At 39.0% G+C, this 25879-nt stretch overlaps 1 protein-coding gene across 13 annotated transcripts in view; it reads left to right on the top strand.

Annotated features, from left to right (window-relative positions):
- TNFSF4 (TNF superfamily member 4) overlaps nucleotides 1–25879 on the top strand; it is a 277633-nt gene that overhangs the window by 234164 nt on the left and 17590 nt on the right. For 10 of the 13 annotated variants that reach the window (XM_005540016.5, XM_074014756.1, XM_074014474.1 and 7 more), the window contains one exon: nucleotides 20710–20871. The exons of 2 other annotated variants lie outside the window; for them this stretch is intronic. In XM_005540016.5, coding sequence (XP_005540073.1) covers nucleotides 20710–20871 — 162 coding nt within the window. Of the gene's footprint in view, nucleotides 1–20709; nucleotides 20872–22253; nucleotides 22586–25879 lie in introns of those variants that run through there. One more of the 13 variants, XM_015445635.4, reaches the window with a different exon arrangement.

The raw sequence follows: 25879 nt of genomic DNA, 5'->3' as shown, positions 1-25879 counted from the left end.
CCTTTTCCTGAACATCTCTTGAATTATTCTCAAGTATGATGAGCACTTAAGTTGTATTATCCAAGTCCTTGCAGTTAGGTCATAAAGGAAGCAAAGGTTCTCACAATATAAAATATTCATTAACGAACTGGCTAATAACGAAATTAGTTCTCATATAAGCATCCTTCCCCATTTCTCTATGTCCACGATTGTAAACATTTGAATGCAAAGTAAACTGTGTAATAAGTAAAACTGCAAATGTTGTAAGAGAGTCAAGATATCAAAAATTCAGTGAAAGTAAAATTAGAGAAATACTTAAATTGCACTTAAAGCTTTTGAAAAAGGAGTCTCTGGCAGAGTCAGATCAGTTAACAGCTGAAGAACAGTGAATTAGTTGAGATGATAACATGACTAAATGATTCAAAGGAGACTGATTTTGAAACATAAAGATTAAGAGAGCCCTTGAGAAAACTGATGAATCTTCAATTGTCTCTCTAACTGTATTAATTATGGAAAAAGCTAAGGTGCTGAAAAAGTGACACCCAAATACAGTGATTTAAAGATGAAAGAAGTTTATATCTCATGTAACTATCTAGCTCTTTGAGGTCAATCATGGATCCAGGTTCCCTATATCTCTGCTTTCTTGTAGGGAGTGATGCTCATTTGCATAGTCAAAGCTGAATCATATGGCATATTTGTGTTTTAGTACAAAAAAAGGGAAAAGAGAGAAAGTCCAGGGCAAGCAATTTCCTTTTGAATAAGTAAGATAGAAGGTGTGTACATATCACATCCCCCCACATTGCATTGGAGAGATATAAATCATGTGGCCATACCCAACTGCCAGTAAATCTGGGAAATGTCTCTAACTGGATAATAAAGGGCCTAAGAATAAGGGGAGAATGGATTTTTGGGGAAAACTGATAATCTGTTTAATAAACATTTATCCAAAAAATTATTGTGTGATAATAGTCTGAAAAAAAATGAAGAAAAGGATTATGTACATATAATTAGGTCTGATAAATTATACCTACCCAAACAAATACCTGATTCATTCTTTAACTTAAAAGAGATGACATATCAATACTCACATTTTGTAAGTTCAGATACAATAAATTTATTTTTAAAAATGAATAAAACACAGTAAGAATTTACTAGACTACAAGGTGCTTAATAGCCTGTTTTATGTTTATGTTTTCTAGTAGGATGATTAGAAAAATTCTTATTTCTCCTTCATATCTGTAGTTGGTATGATTCTCCATCCACAGTCTCTGTGTTCAAGAATTTTAACCAACCTAATTTTTGTCTTTCTATTTCTATTTTTGACCATCATGTATTTTGGTCTGAGATAAAGCAATTTAATTTCCATTCATGGTTCCTCTTTTTACTCTGGTTGCACCTAAGTTCTGATGCCTTACATAGCATCCAGGAATTATTAAGGGAAGCTAGTCCTCGGTATTATCTGTCTAACCTAGCATTTGCTGAGACAGTCATCAGTCACTTGGGCCTCATTCATTCAGAGAATACTTAAAACACCCACATATGCCAGGTACTGAAAATAGCGTCGGTCAAGAGAAACACTTTAGTCCCTTTTCTTGTGAAAGATGGTGTTTAGTAAATTTTGGTGCATTGCAAAAACATCTGTACCAAGGACAAAGCCAAGCATACACATATGTAGAGAAAGGGGTCATTTAAAAAGTTTGTCCCAAAATAAGGAGAAGAAAGTTAATGATCAGATGAAAATTTGTGGATTATTTATGATTTTCTATTTTCAATGACTTTTCCATTCCACCATAACCTACGAAAACTGAGAATTGGTGATGTTTAGAAGTCAGGAAAGACTTAGAGAAGATAAGTATGAGTGAGAAAGTGTGACTTCTCTTTCTCCTGGGTAATTCCTCTTTAAATTCCTCTTTTAGTGCCTGGAGAAGGTCCTCTGTAAACATTCAAACTAATCCAGTAGTATTTAACCAACCTTTTACCACATAACCTTCACTTCCTGGTTGCTGTGGATGACAAGGGGAGTATGAGACATAGTTCTGAAAGTTGGTTAGAGTCTCTATACAAAGAAAAATTATAGCCAGGACAGGCAGGAAACAGAACTACACTAATAAAAAACACTGTGGCAGAAATAAAACCAAACCGTGAGGGAGACTAGTTTTTGAATATCAGAGAGGAAGGGGAGATGATTGCCAGATGGGAGAACAGTGTAGTCAATTAATTGCAAAGGTGTGGCAAGAAACGTGGTGGACAGAGGGTCTAGGTGGCAGGGAGGACAGGCTTGGCTGGAGCTAAGGTTTGGGTAGAAAGTGTGATTCTGTGGCCATGCTCTCTCTTCATCTGTTCATGCTGTATAGCATTGCAAGGCTACTCCCATACACTCAGTTTAATTGCATTACTCTTCACTATAGCTTAGGGAGTGGGAGCACTGGCTGTGTAGCCAGACAGACCTGAGTTTGTCTTACTCAGTGTCTAACCAGTGCTTACTAGTGTCTAACCTCAGAGAAGTTACTTAACCTCTCTGAACCTGATTTTCCTTATTGCCTTGCATGTTTCTGACAGTTTAATGAGTTACCACATGCAATGCTCAGCAAGAGTTTCCAAAGCCCTCAATAAGAGCAACTACCATAATTATGGCCTACCAATGAGGGGATAAGTGCTGGGACCAGGAGGTAGCATGAGGCATAAAAAAATGAAGTGTTTTAGTTTCAGACAGTCATTGAGCATTCACATTCCAGCTGCATCACTTCCCTTCGAATTCCCACTCTGCAGGGATTAAATTAGATCATGAATATACAGTATTCCACACAGGGCTTGCATACCAATTAGTGCTTTTAGAAAATGTTTGTTTCCTTCCTCATCACTTATCCATCCTCGTTTATTTCTCTAATCCTGAGCATACATCTAGTCTTCTAGTTTTGTGTTTGTGCATGGAGTAGGGCAATGGACACTTACTAGGATGCCTGGATAGTTCTGATGTAACCTGTTGGCACAGCTTTGTTATGATCTTCCCTGTCTCTCTGAAAATGTCCTGTTTGGACAATAAATTACCCTAGTGCTGCTTAGGGCCTTTTACTCTCTAGTCTAGTGGGTCTGGCATGATCCTAGGTTGCCTTTTCTGAGGAGGAAATCACCTGGGGGCTTTGGGCTAGAGCATGTCCTTGCAGTGTTATTGCTGAGTTGACAGGCATCCCCCAGGCAACCCCCTGGTGTATGTCTTTTTCATCATCTGGGGGTCCCCAAGGTTAACTATCCTGTGTTCTGCTTTTGGCCACCACCCATTCTTTCCCCTGGGGTTTCTCTCCTTTGTCTGGAGCTCTTGCTGGAACAAGATACGAGGCATGATAGAGTTTCCCCCACCCCCTTCTTTCCTACTCGTTTGAATTGTACAAAACAATACACTCTTTTTCTGGTTGTGTAGGTTTCTAAGATATATCTAGGAAAAGGAAGACAGGGCAACAAAGTAATACACAAGGAAAAGTTCCAACTCTTTATGACATTTAAAAGTTATCCTAACTTTTGTAGGCATGTGAATAGAACTAGAGATGGTCTTTCTTGGCCCTCTTCACTGATTCATCTCTTCCAGTGAACTTCTGAAATCCACCTTTACCTGATTGTCTTTTCCCTCTATTTTTATTCTTGGGACTTTATGCAATGGTTTCCCTCACTATTTTCTTTAGCTTATTTATTTATTTATTTTTTTTGGCAGGGGTGGACTTAGGTACTCAATAAATATTTTCTAGAGTGGTGGTAAGCAATAGAAATGAATTGAAATGGAACAAAGTTGTGACTGAGAATTTTAAAGAAATGTTCATTGCCACCAGAAAGAAACCCTGGTCCAGCCAGAATGAAACTCCAGACAATAATATAACAAGTGTAAATGCTTGTTAAAAGCTGCATGCCAGGTACTTTACATGCATTATCTCATCATCTCACAGCAACCCTGTGAATTGAGGTACCAGTTACAGTCATTACACTCTTTCCCACATTTATTAATAAGAAAACCAAGGCTTAAAAATGTTAGGTAATTTGCCCAGTTACTTCCATAATTCTTCCATTATGGCTGAAAAGCTTGAGGCAAGCTGGGATTCAGATTCAGGCAGCCTGTCGCCAAAGCTGTTGCTCTTAACCATTACATTAGACTGTCTCCCCAGACTGCAGGAACCAGAGACTCCACCCAGAGGTATAGCCAGGCTTGAACTAGAGAAAGTCTTGTCAAGGATGGGCCTTGGTCTGGGGTAGAAGCAGGCCCTATACTACTGAAAAGAGGCATTACAATTTGATGATTCATTTCTACATGTCTCACCATGGCCTTGCTTTTACCCTACTTCCTCTGATAGCTTTTTGTGTCAGTTTTAACGATCATATTTTCATTTCACCTTTAACAGCTATTAAAAAGACACCATTATGGTGACTGTTCAGAAGGATCACCTTCCTTCCAACCTTAGTGGGCATTGATTTTTCATTGTAGCTCCTTCTTGCCAAAGTATGTACTATGACAGACGAGGGATCACATCACAAAGGCATTCATATGTTAGGATGTACTTTGCTTGATGGAAGAGGCTGCTGCACCTATGAGGGCTCAGGGAAGGAAATTTGTATGCATTTAACCTAAAACCTCTAAATCTTGCTAATTTTAAACCAGTCCTTCCTCTGAGGTCAGTCTTGGGGAAATGCTCTTGAATACTCCCAACCTTTGGCCTTCCAGTATCAAGATCTCAGTTGCCTGATTGTATCGAATGTGGTTATTTTTCTTTATTGATGCAACTAACTTTCCCTGATTAAGGTTGGGACTTTTTCCCTTTGTCATTTCAGTCCCTTTTGGTGAAGTTTTCATATCTTGTCTTTTGCCTCAAATGTTTCCTTTACTTAGTCAGGCTTTATTTTAGGTTTCATTTAGTACTCCCTACCCACCCACCCATGGGAGAGTACCCATCATAGAAGATCAAGGTTTTCATTCTGATCTGTAGTCAAAACAATAAGAAGTAAGAGAAGGACCACACACTGGTGGCCTATTAGAGGGAGAAAATCTATCTCCTTGATGGGTCATTTTATTTGGAGTAAATCCAGGATTATAATGCTACTGTAGCTTTGGAGATGACTGACTATAATAATAGCTAATATTTATTGAACACTTATTATATGCTATGCCATGCACATTGCCTGCTTTGCTCACTTAACCCTTACATAAAGCCTTGACAGAAAACTTCCAACTTTAAGAGGAGAAAAATCAAGGTTTAGAGTAAGTGACTTGCCCAAGGGTCATACAACTAGTACATAGTGGCCCTAAGATTAGGATTCAGCAACCTTAACCTCTATGTTATGTGTAGAGAAAAATATCACATAAAATGAGTTAGCCAAGTGACTTCGGCCAAGTGGCATGACCTCTCTGTGCTTTAGTTTCCTTGCCTATAAAATGAGTAAAAGAAAATGACTCTTAGATAATTATTGTGGTGCTTATATGGGGAGCTGTGCAAAAACTGAGCTCTTCATTTGCAAACCGCCTCTCCCTATCTGCTCGTCTCTGGTCTTCCCCTTAATCTCAGTCAATGACACCACCACACGGTTACTCAGCCCAATGACATACAAGTTATCATTGATGCCTTAGTTTCCATTACTTGCCATATCTAATCCAGTAAGTCTTATTGCTCTGCCTCCAAAGTATTTCCCAGATCTGGTAATTTGTCACCATCTCTTTTCCCGGGCCTAGTAGTCAAGGCACTTTACATCTTTCTGGGCCACTTTACATCTTATCTGACAGTCCTTTAACTCATCTCTCTGCTTTAACTCCTGTTCCATTGTGGTCTGTTTTGCTACGCAAAAGCCAACTAGCTTTTAAAAACATGAATCTGAAATCACTCTCCTAATTGAAACCTTCCAATGGTTTTCCACAAAATTCATGATCCAAAGGCTCCATTCAGTCTAGCCCCTGCCTACTTGTTAATGCTATAGCCTATTACTTACTTGTCCTTCACCCCTACTTTACTCTGCTGTAACCACTTTCTTTTCTTCAAGCATGCCAAAGTTGTTTTTGTCTTAGGGCTTTCAGACTTACCAGTACCAGCCCTACTGCCTAGAATGTTCTTCCCCTAGCTCTTTCCCTGACTGACCCATGTGAAGGCTTTGCTCCACTATCATCTCCACAGAGAGGCCTTTGATGGCCCAATCAAAGTGGTGCCCCTTCTTGTCACTATTTCTTTACTCTGTGGGTTTTGGGTTTGCTTATTTTTTTTTGGTGAGTGTGAGTATGTGGGTCACAGCATTTAACCACTTTTTAATTGTCTTCATCAGTTCAGACAGCTATAACAGAATCCTATAGATTGGGTGGCTTAAACAACATTTATTTTTCATAGTTCTGGAGAACTAGGAAGTTCAATATCAAGGCACCAGAAGATTCATTGTCTGGCAAGGGCCTTCGTCCAGATTTGTAGATGGCCACCTTCTTGTTATATCCTCACGTGGCAAAGAGATCCTCTTTCTTTTGTCTTTTCTAATAAGGGCACTAAATTCATCATGGGACCCCCACCTTCATGACCTAATTGCATACCAAAGCCTCCAAATACCATCACCTTGAGGATTAAGGCTTCCACAGATGAATTTTTGGAGAACATAAATATTCAGTCCATAACACTACGATTATTAATTTGTCTGTGCATACATTTATTGTCTGTTTTCTCCAACAGGAATATAAACTCTAAGAGAGCAGGCACTGTATTTGCTCTTTAGTAGAAACTAAATAAATAGTTTTTAGTAATGAAAAAATTACAAATGAGCAAAGTATGCAAAATTCAAAGCTTGTGTGCAGTACCTACCTATGTTTAAAACTGGTTAATTTCCTTTATGTTTTAACTACTCCTTAATTTTTTATGAGAGAAATATTCTGAGTCCTGCGATTCAATTCAGTTTTATCTGGGGGCTCAGAGTAGCAGAAGAAATTTTGCTTTTTTTAAAAGAAACTTTATTTTCATCAAAAGAACAATATTTGAAGGTTGCTGGGTTTCTACTGTGAAGAACCACTTTGAATGAAATCCCTTTGTTTTGGGAAGGTGAATAGGTTATCTTTATTTTTTTTTAATGTTTAAGACTTTTTTTGTTTTAATAGGTTTTTGGGGAACAGGTTGTGTTTGGTTACATGGATAAGTTCTTTAGTGGCAATTTCTGAGACTTTGGTGCACCCATCACCTGAGCAGTGTACACTGTACCCAGCGTTTACTCTTTTATCCCCCAGCCCCTCCCACCATTTCCCCTGAGTCCCCAAAGTCCATTGTATCATTCTTATGCCATTGCATCCTCAAAGCTTAGCTCCCACTTATGAGTGAGAACATACAATATTTGGTTTTCCATTCCTGGGTTACTTATAATAATGGTCTCTAATTTCATCTAGGTTGCTGCAAATGCCATTATTTCATTCCTTTTTATGGCTGAGTAGTATTTCATGGTGTGTGTGTGTGTGTGTGTGTGTGTGTGTTTATGTGTGTGTGTGTATGTGTGTGTGTATGTGTGTGTGTGTGTGTGTATATGTATATATATCTATATCACAATTTCTTTATCCACTTGTTGATTGATGGGCATTTAGGCTGATTCATTATTTTTGCAGTTGTGAATTGTGCTGCTATAAACATGTGTGTGCAAGTGTCTTTTTCATATAATGACTTCTTTTCCTGTGGGGAGATACCCAGTAGTGAGACTGCTGGATCAACTGGTAGTTCTACTTTTAGTTCTTTAAGGAACCTCTACTAGTTTACATTCCCACTAGCAGTGTAAAAGTGTCCCCTTTTCACTATATTCATGCCAACAAAACAGATGATCTTTAAAGGTAAATAGTCACGAATTTCCAGGGAAACCCAGGTGTTGTGAAATGGTCTACAAGCAAGTGTTTCTTACTAGTCTCTTGAGGATTATATTTAAGTCAATAAAAACCTCGAGATAACCATCCTTATGCAGTGATAAAGAATTTAACCAATGAAAAAGCGTTCAAAAACTCCTGTGTTAGCTAACAGGCTTCTGAATGTATTGCTGTGGTCCACAGAGAAGACTGGAGAAGGTAGCAAGGAGATGCTGTATCAGCTACTACAGCCTTAAAACAAAGTTGGTGTCTCTTTGGACTTTAAATTTTTTTCCTATGCAGCTTATTTTATTTTTGTTTAATCAAATAAACAAGAGGGTTTTCCATGGAAAAAAAAAAAAAGAATTTGAAAATAATACAATTGGCAATTGGCTCCCATCTTCTGTCCAACCCTATTCCCGAGGGAAATTATGCAGCTAAAGTTCTTTTTTTAAAATTATTATTATACTTTAAGTTCTAGGGTACATGTGCACAATGTGCAGGTTTGTTACATATGTATAACTGTGCCATGTTGCTGTGCTGCACCCATCAACTCGTCAGCACCTATCAACTCGTCATTTACATCAGGTATAACTCCCAATGCCATCCCTCCCCCTCCCCGCTCCCCATAATAGGCCCCGGTGTGTGATGTTCCCCTTCCCGAGTCCAAGTGATCTCATTGTTCAATTCCAACCTATGAGTGAGAACATGCGGTGTTTGGTTTTCTGTTCTTGTGATAGTTTGCTGAGAATGATGGGTTCTGCAGCTAAAGTTCTTTTGGTGGGAATGGGAAAGTGCGAGGAGGTTAGAAAGGGACTAATTTGTGATTACTTGAGACTTTCTCAGTTTAGCATGTAATCTATTACATATATTTTATGTTTCTTATGGCTTACATAAGTTTTTAGTATTAACCAATCTCCTATACAAGTAATAAAAGAAAATGAATACACGTTTCTGTCTTTTATTTTTCTAAGCAGTAACTAAGAGATCAATGAAAAAAGTAATTTATATGTATTTGCTAAGTTGGAAATAACCAAATGCCACATTTTACACATTATAGAGGAGCTTCGATGTAATGTAAGGGTTAGAAGTAGGGATTTTTTTTTTTTTTTTTTTTAATTTTAGGGGAATTTTGTTCCTCATATCTGGGGCAGGGATAGAAGACTGGGTCATAGTAACTGAAGAGAGAGTGTAAAAGGAGAGGGGGCTTCTGAGTATAGGAAGCCTTGGGAATTTTTTCATTGATGGGCACTGAGTTGCCTTTCCCACTGCCATCTGAAAGCTGTGAGGAACTGGGCAGTGGCCCTTGAAAGGGTGTACTGAGCTCTTGGGTGCTGAGAGTAGTCATTTCTAGTGCCTGTGGAGCAGACCTAAACCACAGCACATAGGAACAAGAAAATAGAGAGGTCAGTCTGGAATATCACAGCGATTAGATCATGGGAGGGACCTGAAGATTCAAGAAGAACAACAGTTCAGAGAGAGAACAGCTGACGGAGATGACAAGTATCAGCCTGGACCAATTTGTGGATCATGTGAGCATTTCTTGGTATTCCCAGAAATACCTGGGGAACCACACTGAGGGGTGTGACATCATCATCCTACCATGTGTGTTAGGGTCTATCTAGCCCAGCACTGTCCAATTCAAATATCACAAGGTAATTTAAAAATTTCAGCTGGGAATAGTGGTTCATGCCTATAATCCCAACACTTTGGCAGGCTGAGGCGGGAGGATTGCTTGAGTTCGAGATCAGTCTGGGCAACATAGGGAGACCCTGTCCCTACCAAGAATAAAAAAATTAGCTGCACATAGTGGCACGTTCCTGTGTCCCAGCTACTCGGGAGGCTGAGGTGGGAGGATGCTTAGGCCCAGGAGTTCAAGGCTACAGTGAGCTGTGATTATGCCACTCCAGCCTGGGCAACGGAGTGAGACCTTGTCTCAGAAAATTTTGTTTTGTAGCAGTCAATCAAAAAAAAAAAAAAAAAAAAGGAACAGACAAAATTAATTGTAATAGTGTTTATTTACCATAATAGATCCAAAATATTATCATTTAGATATGTGGCACTAGCCTAATCATTTGCTGGTAAAGCAGCTCTCTGAAAAAATTTATAATGTTTACCATGTTTACCAATTTCCATGGTATAAATGCTCTCATCATGTTCAATTTTAAGCTACAATAATGATAACTAGCAATTATTGAATGCTAATATGTATCAGACATGGTTTCTCTCTGTGTGTGCCTTCTACCTATACTTATTTATCTATCATTTATAGATGAGTAAATGAAGGATAGGAAGCTAAGTAACTTGCTTAATTAGAAATAGTAATGCTTTTATTTGCATACAGATCTGACTTTTGCCCAGAGTGTCAAAAATAAAATCAAGGTAGGATCAGAGAACAGTGGGGAGCTGAGGGGGCAGAAGGAAAGAGGGAACTCTGAATAAAACTTCACCCCACAATCCAGTTTAATTCTGTTCATGTGTTGAGCACAGCTATGGATTAGTGCTGGAACAAACAGGAGAATATGAAGATGAATGGGGCTTGGAGTTTCTCCACCAAGGGGAGACAAGCACATACATGCATAACCCTGACACAGTGCAGACTATGGTCTGTGCTAAGAGAAGAGTGTAATTATTCTTCCCCAAAGTGAGTCCGGAGTAGATGGGAAATGGTGTGGTAAGAAACAGGCCTAAACACTGGGGAGAGGGATTTTTGGGATCTGGAGCTTGGGCAATTCCTATAAGGACATCCTTTGGGATTTCTGGGTCAGTGATGAAGCAGAAAGTTGAGATCTCTTCCAAATATAACCAGGGCAAGTTTGAGCCAATATAGGAAGAATAAGGGTAAGAACAGCAGAAAACACCAGGGAACATGGCACATTGTAGGAAGGAAAGGTCTACAGGAATTCCTTGAGCCAATTTGTAGAAAGCTGCAGAGGTTTTCTCTTTTTTCGTGTGTGTGTTTGTGTATGTGTGATATTTGCAGAAAGGACACACCCCAAAGACTTCTGACCACAGCTTAAGGGGGCAGAAAGGGGTGAACACACTGTATACAGTGGTAATGAGTGTGGAGATAGGGAATACTACCTTCAAAAAGAGAAAGAGAGAAAATCACGGCTCATTGCTATATGTCTCTCCATCTGCCCTCAGTCTGTGATCATAAGGAACCATTTTATGTGGTTCTTTATGTGGCAGGGCACTATTTTGAAATTAATAACTTATTTTTTTCCCTAGCTATTTCCTTTTATTTCCTGGCCCCATTTAGTTAACTTGCCTATGTTCATTACCTTTGGGGGAAGGAATGTGGTGGCGCAAGGCAGAAAAAAAGATTCTCTTGACTTTAGAGTTTCAAAAGCTCAGTCCTAAAGGGGAGCAGAAAATGTTTGATGAGTAAGCGGAAAGCTTTCTGGTCCCCTGATGATGTAAAGATCCCCTGGGCTGGAGAAAGAAGGGAATTAAGGGGATGAATTGGGTGCATAGATGAGGGTAGATGCCCATGTAAGGGGACTCCTACCCTGCTGATGCCTAGGATGAGGATGGGGCTTAGCCAAAGCTCACATACGTTTTAAGATGTAAGATGTTGTTATGGAAGAAAGTTTCTAGTGTCTTGTCAGGGATCTGCCCTTAGTCTTCTGAGTCTTTATCCGCTCACTCTTTCTGTTAATGATTTAACTAAGTGCTTTTCAAATTTCATGTGGATGCAAATCTTTTTAAAACAGGGATTTTGATTTCATAGGTCTGGGGTGGGGCCTGGGATTCTGCTCTTCTAACAAGCTCCTGAGTGACGCGGATGCAGCCATTTGTGGACACAGACCACAGACCACACTTACCGTAATTATTGTGCACTTTCTATTTGTAAGACAGTGCTAATGGTGTAAACATTGTCCCATACAAACCCTAGAGCAACCCCAAGAGGTAAATCCCATTGAGGATTTGGGGCAATTTTAAAACGAGCTCACTGGGGTTCAGTTTCTCATGCTATGATTGGGATAAGGATATTGATGATTGCTGATTGCACCTGAAGAAAGCTTTAAGAGGTGTTTAATGCAACATATGTGAGTGAAAGAAAAAACGCTAAAAAGGCTTACCGGGTTTTTTTTGTTTGTTTGTTTGTTTTGTTTTGTTTTGCAACACCATAATATTTACTTAGGCCTACTTTGTCTAGACATGCTGCTTGGTGTATTACATAGACTATTTTATTCTAGTTCCAAAATAGTAAAGACATTTAGGAATAGAGATTCTTATAAGGACATTGAAGATAACAGAATAAAATTCGTGTTATCATAGAGAATGATAGGTAAAACTTTTGTTACCACAGAGGATAAAATTCATGTTAGCACAGAAGAATTTAGAGAAAGGTAGAGAAACTTCAAGAAGCAATGCTCTTTTGGTACCATTTTATAATTTCTGTCTATCTTAGTCTGCTTGGGCTGCCATAAGACAACCATAGTATGGGTGCTTAAACAACAATTTATTTTCTCACAGTTCTGGAGGCTGCAACTCTGGGTCAGGTTACCAACATGGTTGGGTTCTGGTGAGGGTTCTTTTCTTGGCTTCCAGATGGCCACCTTCTTGCTGTGTCCTCACGTGGTGGAGAGAGAGATGGCTCAAGTTCTCTGGTGTCTTTTCTTATAAAGGCTCTAAATTCCATCAGACCAGGGCCCTGCCCTCATGACTCAATTACTTTCCAAAAGCCCCATCTCCAAATACAATCACATTGGAAGTAGGGCTTCAACACATGAATTTGGGGTGGGGGTTTGCAGGAACATAAACATTCAGGCCATCACACCAAGTGAGTGGTTTGGTACCGTTAAACAAGCAGACAAACCCAGATGATCTTGGTTTAACTCCCAAAGCTGTTGTGGTTAGGTTACCCTGATATTCTGGTTCCTTGTGTTAAAGATGTGGTTAGTAATCAGGCAGAGTGTTCCCAGGAGGATTGAAAGAAAGAAAGCTTTTGTGCTTGACACAGAGAAAGCACACAATAAATGGAAGATCTACTCCCATTCATCAATAATCTGAAAAGAAAAGATCTAATTTAAGTTTGTTCAACCCGCGGCCTGTGGTCCACATGTGGCCCAGGATGGCTTTCGATGCAGCCCAACACAAATTTGTAAATTTTCTTAAAACATTATGAGATTTTTTTTTTAGCTCATTAGCTATCACTAGTGTTATTGTATTTTATGTGTAGCCCAAGACAATTCTTCTTTTTCCAATGTTGCCCAGAGAAGCCAAAAGATTGAACATCCTTGATCGAATTGACAGGAAGAAGTTATTTTTTTCTTACTGGACTAGTAGCTGTGTGCATTTGGCATATTAAGATCTGCTTAGATAAATTGTTACTGGGCATCTAGGCCACACACAGAACTTGTATTTCATGTAAAAAGATCAATAGTATTGCACACAGTTTAAGAACAGGCTCTAGAGTAAACAAAGCTGGATTTGGATACCAGCCCTGGCATGTGCTAAGTGTGTGACCTTGGCCAAGATAGTTCATCTCTCTAAGCCTCAGTTCATCTCAACTGTAAAATGGGGAGAAAAATAGTACCCTCCTCATAGGATGGTTGCTGAGGAGTGGAGAGGTGTTTCAGACAGCACAATAAGCATATGCAAAAACTCAGAGAATGAATATTGTATTGCCTCATTCCTAATCAGTTATGGGCATGGATGTATCCAAATCAGGGTTTCTCAACCTCAGAACTCTTGACATTTGGGGCAGATGGTCTTTTGTTGTTGATGGTGGTGAGGTATTCTGAGTGGAATATTTATTAACATCTCCAGCCTCTATCCACTAGATACTAGTAGCACCCTACCCCCAATCCAGATAAACAAAAACATCTCTAAATATTTTCAAATGACCCCTAGGTAGATTGCAAATCTACCCTCAGTTGAGAAACATAGGTTTATGCTTATTCCAATTTATACTCAATTGAATTTATTTTGAAAAGAAGAGGAGATTAGTGTCTCATGTATTCAGTATAGATTTGGTTTTGGAATGATTTCCATTTAAAGAAAATTATCTTTTGAAGATGAATTAAGTTTCTTTATCTTGATGGTGTTAGTTTCATGAGTGTCTACAATTGCGAAAGCTCATCTAATTGTACACTTTAAATAATGATATTTATTGTCTGAAATTATATTTTAATAAAGTTGATTTTTTGAAAAAGAAAAATGCTGATATCCTATTGTGAGTTGAAAAATGTACTTATAGATTTTTACATGTTCTTGGCGTTGCACACATTTTAAATACACGATTTAAAATGTAATTTTTTTGTGTGTCAAAAGTCTGTCTAGATATTTGCTTTCAATAATGGTGTGGTACATCGTGGGTATAGTTCCATACAGAGAAAAATTTCGGTAGCTGTTTTGTGCCGCTAAGTTTTAGAATATGTCATCATGCCCCAAAATAACTGCCAGTGGTCAAGATTTAAAAAAAATACTAAGCAACATGAAGAATGAAAGGGAAAATTGGCACCAGAAGAAAAGGGGTTGACAAGTGAGAGACTAATGAGTCTGAAACCCAGATGGAATATCATCACACGAGTTCACATTTGTATTTCAACTAATGGTGTGCATCCGGTTTCAATGAAAAGTACACATTTCAGGTTTGCTAATCTTTCAACTCTAAGATCAAAGTCCAGCTACCAGGAGACTTCTGTATTTAATAGTGCTGTTTTCAGTATTGTTTAGACTCTCATTATTTCTGCTCCTGTGAACAGTGTGTTTCAGCTCTATTACAAGCAAATTCAGTTTGGCCCTGTGAGAGTACAATATAGGACTCCTAACCTCAGGAACTTGCAACATCATGGGGGAGACTAAAATAGATTTATTTATTTATGTGTATTTTTGAAATTTTATTTTTATTTTATTTTTTATTTTAAAAAGTTTTAAATTAATTTAAAAAATTGCGGATACATAGTAGGTATATGTATTTATGGGGTATGTGAGCTATTTTGATACAGGCATGCAATGTGTAATAAGTTCATCACAGAGAATGGGATATCCATCCCCTCAAGCATTTATCCTTTGAACTACAAACAATCCAATTACATTCTTTAAATTATTTAAAAATATACAATTAACTTATTATTGACTATAGTCACCCTATTGTGCTACCAAATAGTAGGTCTTTTGATTCTTTCTTTTTTCTTTTTTTTTGTATCCATTAACCATTTCCACCTCCTCCCTCCTCCCCGTGAAATAGATTTAAATAATTACAAGACGAAACAGAGCATAATAAATGCTCTCAACACAGAGGTGAAAACAGCTGCATTCTTCTGGGAAATAGGATGAGGTTTCCTATCATAGAAAGTAATGGTGAAAGAGACCTTAAGTGGTCATTTAGGGAGATTCACAAGTCTGACTCTTATGGACTGTTTTAGAAATATGGCTTCAAAAGACATCATTCCAAACCTAGTGCTATAGTTTTGATGTTTGTCCCCTCCAAGCCTTATGTTGAAATTTGAGCTCCAGTACTGGAAGTGGGTCCTAATGGAAAGTGTTTGGGTCATGAAAGCAGGTCTCTCATGAATAGATTAATGCCCTCCTTTTGGAGTGAGTGAGTTCTCACTGTATTAGTTCCTGCAAGAACTGGTTGTTAAAGAGAGCCTGGCATCTCCCTCTTGTATCTTGCTTTCTCTCTTGGTGATATCTCCACACTCCAGCTCACGTTTACCTTCTGCTATGAGTAGAAGCACCATGAGGCCCTCACGAGATGCAAATGTTCAACCTTGAATGTTGCAGCCGTCAGAATTGTGAGCCAAATAAACCCTTTTTCCTTATAAGTTACCCAGCCTTGTGTATTCCTTCATAGCAATACAAAATAGACTAAGACACCCACGGAATCAGAATTTCTTTTTTTTTCTTTTTTTTTTTGAGATGGAGTCTTGCTCTGTCGCCCAGGCTGCAGTGCAGTGGCCGGATCGCGGCTCACTGCAAGCTCCGCCTCCCGGGTTCACGCCATTCTCCTGCCTCAGCCTCCCGAGTAGCTGGGACTACAGGCGCCCGCCACCTCGCCCGGCTAGTTTTTTGTATTTTTTAGTAGAGACGGGGTTTCACCGTGTTAGCCAGGATGGTCTCGATCTCCTGACCTCGCGATCCCCCGTCTCGGCCTCCCAAAGTGCTGGGATTATAGGCTTGAGCCACTGCGCCCGACCGGAACCAGAATTTCGTGAGTGAAGGAATTAGGAGTCAGAATCATTAAAAAGTTCTCCTAGTGATTCAGATGATAAACTAGGCTTTGGGAACTACTGATCCTATCAACCCTCTACTTAATGCTAGAATTCTCTGAACAGAATTTCTTCAAGATTTTTGTTTAGCACTTACAGAACACAGTAAGCTCACTACGTCACAGGACAGCCCTTCATGGGGAAGTGTGTAATGTGTAGGGTTTTGATAGTCAGAGGTGGAGGGTAAGGTTGTTTGAGACAGAGTGAATATTAGAAATAATCAGAAAATAGAGGGAGATAAGTTTGGAAGGAAAACTTGGAGCTTCTGCAAGAGGAAACCTGTGCCAGGAGGAAGGACTTGGAGAGCTGACTGCAGGAGCTCAAGTGAGGAGTAATAAGAATTTGGATTAGAAGCAGTGGGAATGACAAAGAGGAGGAAAGAATAAGCTGCATTGCAGGGCTAGCCTACAAAGCTTGGTGACTGGGAACAAGGATGATTCAAAGTCGATTTTTGGATTTTGAGGTCCTGGAGTACAAAAACCATTACTCAGGACAGTGACATTAGGATCAGGAGTAGGTTGAGAAGGCAGATTACAAATCATATTTTGACATTAGAAAATGCATTTGTTTCCATCACCTCCCACATCACTCTATCACTCGTCCCAGGGCAGAGCTTATCTATGACTCCGTGTGTGCTCAGAGATTGGCACTGAGTACACTCTCACAATGTCTGGTGAATGAAGAGCCAGTGTAAGTGTCTTCTACTCTGGTATCCTCCCTGCTTTAGTTTAGGACCTTATTTCTCACTTGAGTCATTGCAAACTCAAGGTCCCTAGCTTATACCACTGTCTTTATGTGTTTTAGAATGAGGCACCCCCTATGGGTTTATAAATTAGAAAAAGAGCCTTCATTTAAATGAGTACAGCCCTTTGTTCAGGGCTTGGGAAGCAAAGTTGACCTTTGTGGGATAAGTGTCTCCCTTCCTGCTGGAGGAAACCTTGTATCAGGATGGAGGGCTTAGAGAGCTGACTGCAGAGGTGGAATTTTAGATCTCATTCATTCCCTCAGCTGGCACGGAGCACCCTGGAAATGTCTCCCAGTTGGCCAACTTGATTCTGCCTTGCCATCCCTCTCTCTTTTCTACCCCCTAGAATTGTTTCCTGAAGTACCTGCCATTTCTATTTCCCTCAGTCAGAGTGATTTTTTTTAAATTCTGAAATGTAATCATATCACATTCTGCTTCAAACCTCTCCATGTTTCTCCAGTGCCTGCAGTATGAAGTCCAAAGTTCTTAACTTGTAACAAAAGTCCATTTACGACAACTTCTTCTGAGCCTCTTCTCCAGCAGCCACTCTCCTTCACCGTCTTCCTCTTCAGCTGTAGTTCCCTGAACTGACACTGCACAAACAGGCTCCACTGCCCTCACTGCTGGCCCAACGGCCACTGCCCCTCCCCAGTGCCCCAGACAGCCAGACTGCTTCTCGTTTCTCCCACATTGACTTGATTCATCTCCAGGAAGCTGTTCCTGTCCTAATTCCAGTATAGATTAGCACCTGTCCCCCTGCACCCTTCCCTCCTGCACTGATACCTAGGACACAGAACTTTCCAGGCTGTGGACGTTCTGCTTTCCTGTCTGTGACCTCCCTGAGGACTAAAAATGTGTTTTGTTCCTGTCTTTTCCTCTAGTATTTGGCTCAGTCTTGTTGAATGGACAAATGAAAACCTGACTTAGAGATAAATGAAAAATATATATTTTTTATCACCAAAAAACCCCAAAACCAAAACCCAGACACCAAAAATTCCAAACAACAATAAAACCCTCAAACCAAAAGTAAATAAATAAATAAATAAATAAAAATTCAAATGTTTTTTGTTTCTTTCTGAACATGAGGTATCTTGCGAGTGGTCAAAGCCCTTTTCTTTTCCATATTTTCTGTAGTCTTGAAATGGCTATTCATTTAGGAGGTTAATGATCTATGGGAAGATAATTACTGTGGTTTATTTTGCATCCTGTGGCTTTATTTTAAGGCTGATTTGTTCTGGTGTGCTAATATATTTAATATTTGTGAGATACTTTAAGAAAAATTGCCGCCAGGCTTGGTGGCTCATGCCTATAAACCCAGTGCTTTGGGAGGCCAAGGCAGGAGGATTGCTTGAGGCTAGGAGTTTGTAACCAGCCTGGGAAACATAGCGAGTCTCTATGAGAAATAATAAAAAAAAAATTAGCCAGACCTAGTGTTGCTTGTCTATAGTCCTAGCTACTTGGGAGGCTGAGGCAGGAGGATCTCTCAAGCCCAGGAGTTCTGGATTACAGTGAGCTGTGACTATGCTACTGTACTCCTGCCTGGGCAACAGAGCAAGACCCTGTCTCTAAAATAAATAAATAAATAAATACAAATGAAAAAAAATTGCCCATAGATTTAGTAACGTCTCCGGCCCCTTTAAAAACAATTAAACTTTGTTTTCTGAAAAATTTTTTGAAGATGGAGGACTCTGCCCATGTGCCTGAGACTGAAAGGTCAGCAATGATAACTCTAATAGTGATTTCATTTGTTAAAATGCTAGACCAGCCCAATGATGAACTTTGGAATGCCTAGATAGTCTATCAAAACGTTGTGCCTGAAACTTCCAGCCTGATTTGTATGTGTGTGTGTGTGTGTGTGTGTGTGTGTGTGTATCTCTCTTCCCACAAAGAATGTGAAGAACTGTGAAAACGTGTTCAATAAAAAGAGACAATTAAGTGTAAAATATCACTTAAACATCAACAAAAATTACAACTAGGCAAAATATGGTAGTAGGATGACAAGACAATAAAAATGAGAGGTGTGTCATCAGAGTGTTAGCCTAAATGTGGGTAGAGATGACTCTGTGCAAAGATTTTTCTTCCTCGGAGCCATGATATTAACAGTGAGAAGAAATGCTGTTAAGGCACAAGTGTGTGCATGGTAAATGTTTATTTTTTTTCATTCTCTTGACAGTAATTTAAAAATGTTATCTATGATTTTCAGCAGGCATAGTTTTTACTACTTTTTCAGTTTATTCCTTGTTTCCAGTAGTATTTATGGCTTTTTTTTTTTTTTTGCTTTGACTCTTAGTCATTTTTTAAAAATTGATGAGTAAATAGTGATTTTAATACTCTTTTATGATTAACTATCACACAAAAATTGGGCTTTATGCACTGATTTTTCCTTCAACTTTTTTCTCCACACCCTGTATGTAACACAAGCTTTGTTCAAAGGAATAACTATGACAAATATGTTTAGATAAGACTTGATTTATAGTTTTGGCTTGGAGTCTATGATATTGAGCCTAGTTACCTCATCTTTCAGATAAAACTTAAATTTCTGAAGACCAATATGTTCTCGAAATGCAAGGTTTAAATTATTGTAGGGAAGGTATTATTTCATATTTTAATTTATTAATACTGTAGTCATAAATGTACTTTACATTTCCCACAAACTTTCTCTTTTAAATATGCCTCATTTCCATGTTTTCTGTGAAGTGGTGTATAACAGCTCATACAGTCAATATCCAAAATATTTCTCCCTCCTTTCTTTACATATCTGTTGGGTGCCTTATGGGGAGCTCAGAGGGACATACTTGGCCACAAAGAGAGACAGTTCTGTCTTAAACAGCTTTTCCCCAGCGTCCCTTTCCAGTACAGTGCCAGGCTCATATGATGTACTCAGTAAATATTTGCCAATTTGAACTTGACATTATAAGTAATTTTATCATTTATTTCGTTTCACTGTTTATTTTAGTGGTAAAGGGTATCTGGTGTCTATTGATAGAATACTCTTACTTTCCAAGTTCTGAGGCCAGTCACGACCTCAAAGAAGGAAATAATCTTCAAGGCTTATTTACATCTATTCATTTGTTCGTTCATGGGAAAATTATGTATGGGAAAAATGTAAAGTGGAAGGAAAGAGGAAAATGATACCCTTCTGCTTCTTTTCTGGTATGCAGAAAATTAATCATATAATTTTTTATTGAATTTGTCTCAAAGGGTTAAATGAGAAAAAGATTGCAAGGCCATCTAACACAGTGTCTGACACATAGTAAATACTTCAAAAAGGTAGTTTGTTTATTTCTATGCAATAGACTACAACCAAGGATCTCACTCCTTTACTTCTGCATGACCCACTGTCCTATTTTCTTGTTTTATCTTTTTCATTCAAGAATGATCTGTGTGTGCTTTCTTTCTGAATCTGTAGGAGGGGTTCAATGTTTAGTTACATAGTAAAGTGCAGATAAGAACCTTGGGCCAGCATTTCCCCTAAATCTATTCTATGATTTAAGACACCTTGGGGAAGGTATATATGAGCTCCTACATTAACGGATGATGATTTTTATCTTTACCAAGTGACCCACAATTTGTTACTGGTGCAATGAGTTAAGAAAATAGCATACTTTTATGACTGTCATTTCACAGTCACTCAAATCAGAACTGGAATGTCACAAAAACAACTCCCTGTTAGCCCAGAGGAAAAAAAAAAGAAAGAAAGTAAAGGGGAAATTCAGATTAGTCACAAAGAAGTTCCCCCGCCTGCCTGCAAAAGTTGCAGCGTTAAAACTGAGAGAGTCCGCTTTGCTCTTTCAATCGCCTTTTATCTCTGGCCCTGGGACCTTTGCCTATTTTCTGATTGATAGGCTTTGTTTTGCCTTTACCTCCTCCTTTGTGGGGAAAACATCAGTTTTATCCCAGGTTCCCCTTTTCCATATCTTCATTTTCCCTCTACCCAGATTGTGAAGATGGAAAGGGTCCAACCCCTGGAAGAGAATGTGGGAAATGCAGCCAGGCCAAGATTCGAGAGGAACAAGCTATTGCTGGTGGCCTCTGTAATTCAGGGACTGGGGCTGCTCCTGTGCTTCACCTACATCTGCCTGCACTTCTCTGCTCTTCAGGTAAGATGCACCGCTGGGCGCTGTTTTCCCACCAGCTCATGCTGATGGCAGCTGCAACAGCTGCAAACAGTCGCTTGGAAATAATCTTATGCCAAAAGTGTTGAGTTTTTTTTTTCCCCTCCCCACAGCAATCATAAAGTGTGGTTAAACGCCCTTCTGTCTGTCCTTTCCTTCCTTCTTTTCAGCAGTGGCAGTGGTAGGGCAGAGTGGAGGTAGGGCAGAGGCACAGCTTTTAGATCTTTTTCTTTTTCTTTGCAGTGCAAGAATCCTGGTATCCCTTTATAAGCTGTCACTTTGAAGCTTTGAGTCACTGATATACCTGGTCTACCCATTGTGATAGTAATGTGTTTGATCAGGCAATTAATATTAGAAGGAAATAAGAAAGAGACCAGTTCCACTTTCCCATAATATTCATAAACTCTATAGACCTGCAAGGCGATTTTCTTTTTAAAGAATGCTGAAGGTATCAGTATTAATAGGGGAGCAATGTGTGTGTGCATGTGTGTGTGCCTACGTGCTCACTCATTCACCCCAATGATTTAATCAGATATTGTTTCTCACAATCTATCTCTTCCAGTCATAACTTAAAGACATCATTTCATCTTTTTCTCACCTTATTAAATACATCATGTAGGAGGAGATTATCTTTCTAGTATTTTTCCCCATGTAATTAAAATATTTCCATTTTTCCTTCACTTTATTCTTGTTCCGCACTTCTGTCTTTTGCATTATTTTTTCTTATTCACTAGTTCAGATATAAAAACATTATTAGGTATTTAAAGATGTTCTTCACTGCAGAAGATGCCACTGGAGAAAAATAAATCTATATTCTCCTCGTGTTCCTTTGTTGAGCTAGTCTGATAATCTTGTTTTCCAGCTGGTTGCTTTGGTTTAGAAATGTTTCTCCCTGATAAAGGTCAGGTAATACAAACTTTGATTTCTGATTGTCTTGTCTGAGATTAAGCACCTCCAATGAAACCAGAATGAGATGAGCAGTCTTGGCAAATGCCTGGGCTTGTTTCTGCCTACAGGAAATAGGGTTTTCAGTGCATGGAGGCTGGTAAGAGTGTGTGTGGTTATGATCACTGTACCACAGACAGTGCTTGTGTCTCCAAATTCCAGAAGTGTAGCTGGTGTCACGCTCAGGTCTGCAGACCAGTGAGCACAACAACACACTCATCTTCTCATCACACCACACGGTTACGTCTTCTCGCAGAACTCTTTGGGTGAAATTAAAGTAGGCGATTCGGGGAGAGGGTGTGGGGGAAGAGTAAGGTGTCCGTGGCAGGATGCCCAAGACATCGACCGGATGCCCAAGACATCGACCGGAATTAGGCTCTTTTGAGAAGAAAACAAAGAGAGTAACCAAATATAGAACAGCTGAGTGCATTCACCAATCTGGGAGCCCTAAGAGTGCTTTTTCTAATAACCACAGTGTTACATATTTCCTTACACCATGGGATGATAAAACACAGGACACATGTCTCCATTCAAGGCTAACTGATTGCACGAGGGCTCTGAGCAGGAGAGAGCAAAAGGTGAAACACAGTTGTGCAGCTTGCTGGTGGTTGGGGTCACCTTGGACTATCAATATCCAGGAGATGTTGAGAAAAAGAGGGGGTCCTTTCCAACAAGCCATCCAGCAACTCTGGGACAGAAGGAAAGCTGTGGGAAGAAAAGCAGGGTGCTGGTTTCTAGGAGAGTAAACCTCATGGTGAGTGATCTCTAGGGGAGAATTAGCTTCTATAGTCCTGGCACAGAGACGGAAGCAAGACATAGGTGGTTTATTTGAGTTGTTTGCTTAAGAAACATGCTTCTGTCTACTCTGAATATAGATTTTTTGTTTGCTCAGATATTTGAAATTCTTCACTTGATGTTAATTATAAATTTTTTATTTCTAATTAGCTAATGTAATTTCTTATATTGTTATAGGATCTGGGACAGCACGATGGGTCCTTACATTTAATCTCGTGTTTATTATTTACACTTCATTATGAGAAGGATAGCATAGATGGGTTGTGTGTGTTTTCCCTAGAACCTGATAGTTTACCAAATAATGTTGGTGGCAGTGGTAGCAGCAGTGTGTGTGTGTGTGTTTGTGTGTGTGTGTGTTTGTGTGTGTTTGAGAGACAGAGAGAAACAGAGACAGAGAGATTGAGAGAGAGCATTGTAGAGCAGCTGTTGAAAAAGAGACATAGACTAGTAGCCATTTAAAACTCATCTACAATACTGTTTGGAATTTTGATTGAGGGATTGGGGGGCGGTGGTAGTGGTGGTGTTGGTAGTGGTGATGCAAGTCAAACCTCTATTTTATAAGACATAATGTTACAGTGATGTGTATTGGAGGTGAAATAGAGCTGAAATGCTTACCATTTACCCAGTTAAATTGGACCTCTTTTATTGCGAGAGAAAAGTTTTTGGGAAATAATTATGATTTTCCCGTTTATTTCTTAGATTTATTTTTTTTAGTCTATGAAAAATTGCCTACATGAATGGCTCTATAAATACAGAGATAGCTACCAAGCTCCATTTGGCTGTCAATTTTCCTTTCAATCAAGTTTATTTAGTAACCTCTGTTTTCTCATCCCTGGATTAGGTCTATCTACAAACATGAAATGCAGAATATTTTGTTTTCAAGATGCCAGAAAAAATGTTAGACCCTACCCACTCCTCATCTAATCTACTTTCCTCTTTGGGCCTTGATTTTATCATCTGTATTATGAGAAAGTAGGATCAGATGATCAATAAGATGTCTTCCAGCTCAATATCTTATGAATATATAGTTTATATGTTCATAGAATGGATATAAGGATTTGAGAAATACAAAATGTGAGTTAGTAGATTTTTGTGTTTAAGCTTATGGATTTCCTGGCTCCTAAGAAGGGATTGAGAGGAATCAAATTCGCACATACATATTTTTCTATATTTAGGTTATATATTCTGTACGTATCTAAATAACCTATTCTGAATTAGCAAAACACACTTTTTATAAAAGGGAAAGAAGTGAATGCCCTGTAAGAATATTCATGACACAAGGTATATAATTCAATGCTTCTATCACCAAAACCAATACACACTGTTTGGATATCACATTGGGACGTCCACTTACATTGTCAGGTTTCCAGTCTTACTTGGAACTTCAGCTATGGAACAAAGTAGAAAAGGCTGACCTATAAGGTGTGAGAAACCTCATTGAAACCATTGAAACTTGGCTCTTCCAAGATTCGTATCACCTTTATCATCACCCTCAAAGATGTGAAGGCTTTTAGTCATTATTTTTTCAGCAATTCCTACCGTTAAAGGCTTACATTTTTATCACTTTTTTTCAGCTGGGAAAAACAGAAGTGGAGATACTTAGAAAAGTGGGTTGACCAGTTCTGTATCAGTGAGAGCTGGAATTAGAATTCAGTTTCTTAATGACATTTTCAGCTACAACTTGGACCTTTCTTTGTATCATTTAATAAGAGAAAGAGGAGTTTGCTGAAGAAAATCTTGTTTCAGATTAGCTTAATTTAAATGTCTCCATGTAATTTAGCAAGTTTTTAGAAATTCTTTTTTAATGATAGACCTGCAAATAAGATAATTTCAAAGGAATATGAATTTGCTTTACATAAGTAAATCTTTGAGAATTAAAACATAACATCCAAAGTTGACTTGGCTTGTCATAAGGCATTTTGTGGCTTCTAAAGGAGGCATTAAACATATAGAATCATTGAATTTGGGGGCAGGTATTAGATATAGTCTATTTACAGATAAGAAAAAGAAACCTAGAGAGGGTAGGTGAACCATTCGTGATCACTTAGCTAGTTAATTCACCAGAAACTCCTGATTCCTACACTATGGTTCTTCCTATTATCAATGAAGCCATCCTTACATAGATTTTTTTCTACTGAATGTTTACTTGTGCTAGGTACTGTTTGAGGCATTGGAGATGTAAACATCTATTGGAGAAGGTTTTGAACTATTTGCACTCACAGTCAAGATGCAGGGTGGGGACAAAAGAGTGACATGCTCAAGGGACAATGGGAAGATGAGAAGAGGGAGGGGCTGCCTCAGCCTTCTGGGGAGTCAGGAAAACCTGCAGTGGCAGATAATGCTTCAGCTAATACTAGAAGGAGGAGGATAAATTCTTTAAGCAGACAAGAGGATGGGAATCGGTGGGTAGGGGCGGGAGTCTTACTAGGCAGGAACAGCAAGTTTTCCTGAATAGCTCAAGTTGAGTATACCTGTGGGAAAGTGGTGGAGATGAAGCTGAAAAGCTGGTGAGGTGGGAAGCAGTTCACAGAGGATCTTGTGAATCATGCTAAAGGAACACTCTTCATTCTCTCCTACGCCAAAGGAAATACAGGAAAAATTACCAACATTGTTAACTCTCCAAATTTTGCTTCTCTTGTGTGGTCTATATTTTGGCAAATACAGAAAGTGAGTCTAATCCGCTCAGCACTAGGGGGCACCACAGTAAAAGTAACCATTCTCTTGTGTCTGAAGACAGCTGATCCTCTTTTCCTGAAGAGTTGATTAGAAAACTTCTCAGGCAGTCAAGGGCTCATCCACATATAAGAGAATGAACAATATCAGGGGCAGCTAATATTATTCACTATTTGCACAGTGATGATATTTTCTAAATGAAGTGTTTTGATATATGTTTTGATCCAGGTACTCAAAATAGGACAGAATAATTTGGATGGGAATGATGCTGGAAAATATTGCACATTTATACACATATAGATCCAAATACACACACACAGAGGAGAGCTGGGAAACAAGCAGGAAGGCTCTAGGTATAGATCTAGGGATACAATCTCTCTGTTCCTCTTCTCTGACCTCAGTTGCTGGTTACTAGTACTGAGTAGACCCAGCCTTGTTTAGGGGCTGGCCACCTTGGCCTTCTTCTTCTCCTTCTTCTTTCTTCTTTCTTCTTTCTTCTTTCTTCTTTCTTCTTTCTTCTTTCTTCTTTCTTCTTTCTTCTTTCTTCTTTCTTCTTCTTCTTCTTCTTCTTCTTCTTCTT

The sequence above is a fragment of the Macaca fascicularis genome, chromosome 1 (assembly GCF_037993035.2).
Source record: "Macaca fascicularis isolate 582-1 chromosome 1, T2T-MFA8v1.1".
Lineage (NCBI taxonomy): Eukaryota > Metazoa > Chordata > Mammalia > Primates > Cercopithecidae > Macaca > Macaca fascicularis.
The sequence above is the reverse complement of the archived record's forward strand: the minus strand, read 5'-3'. Positions and strand labels throughout refer to the sequence as shown.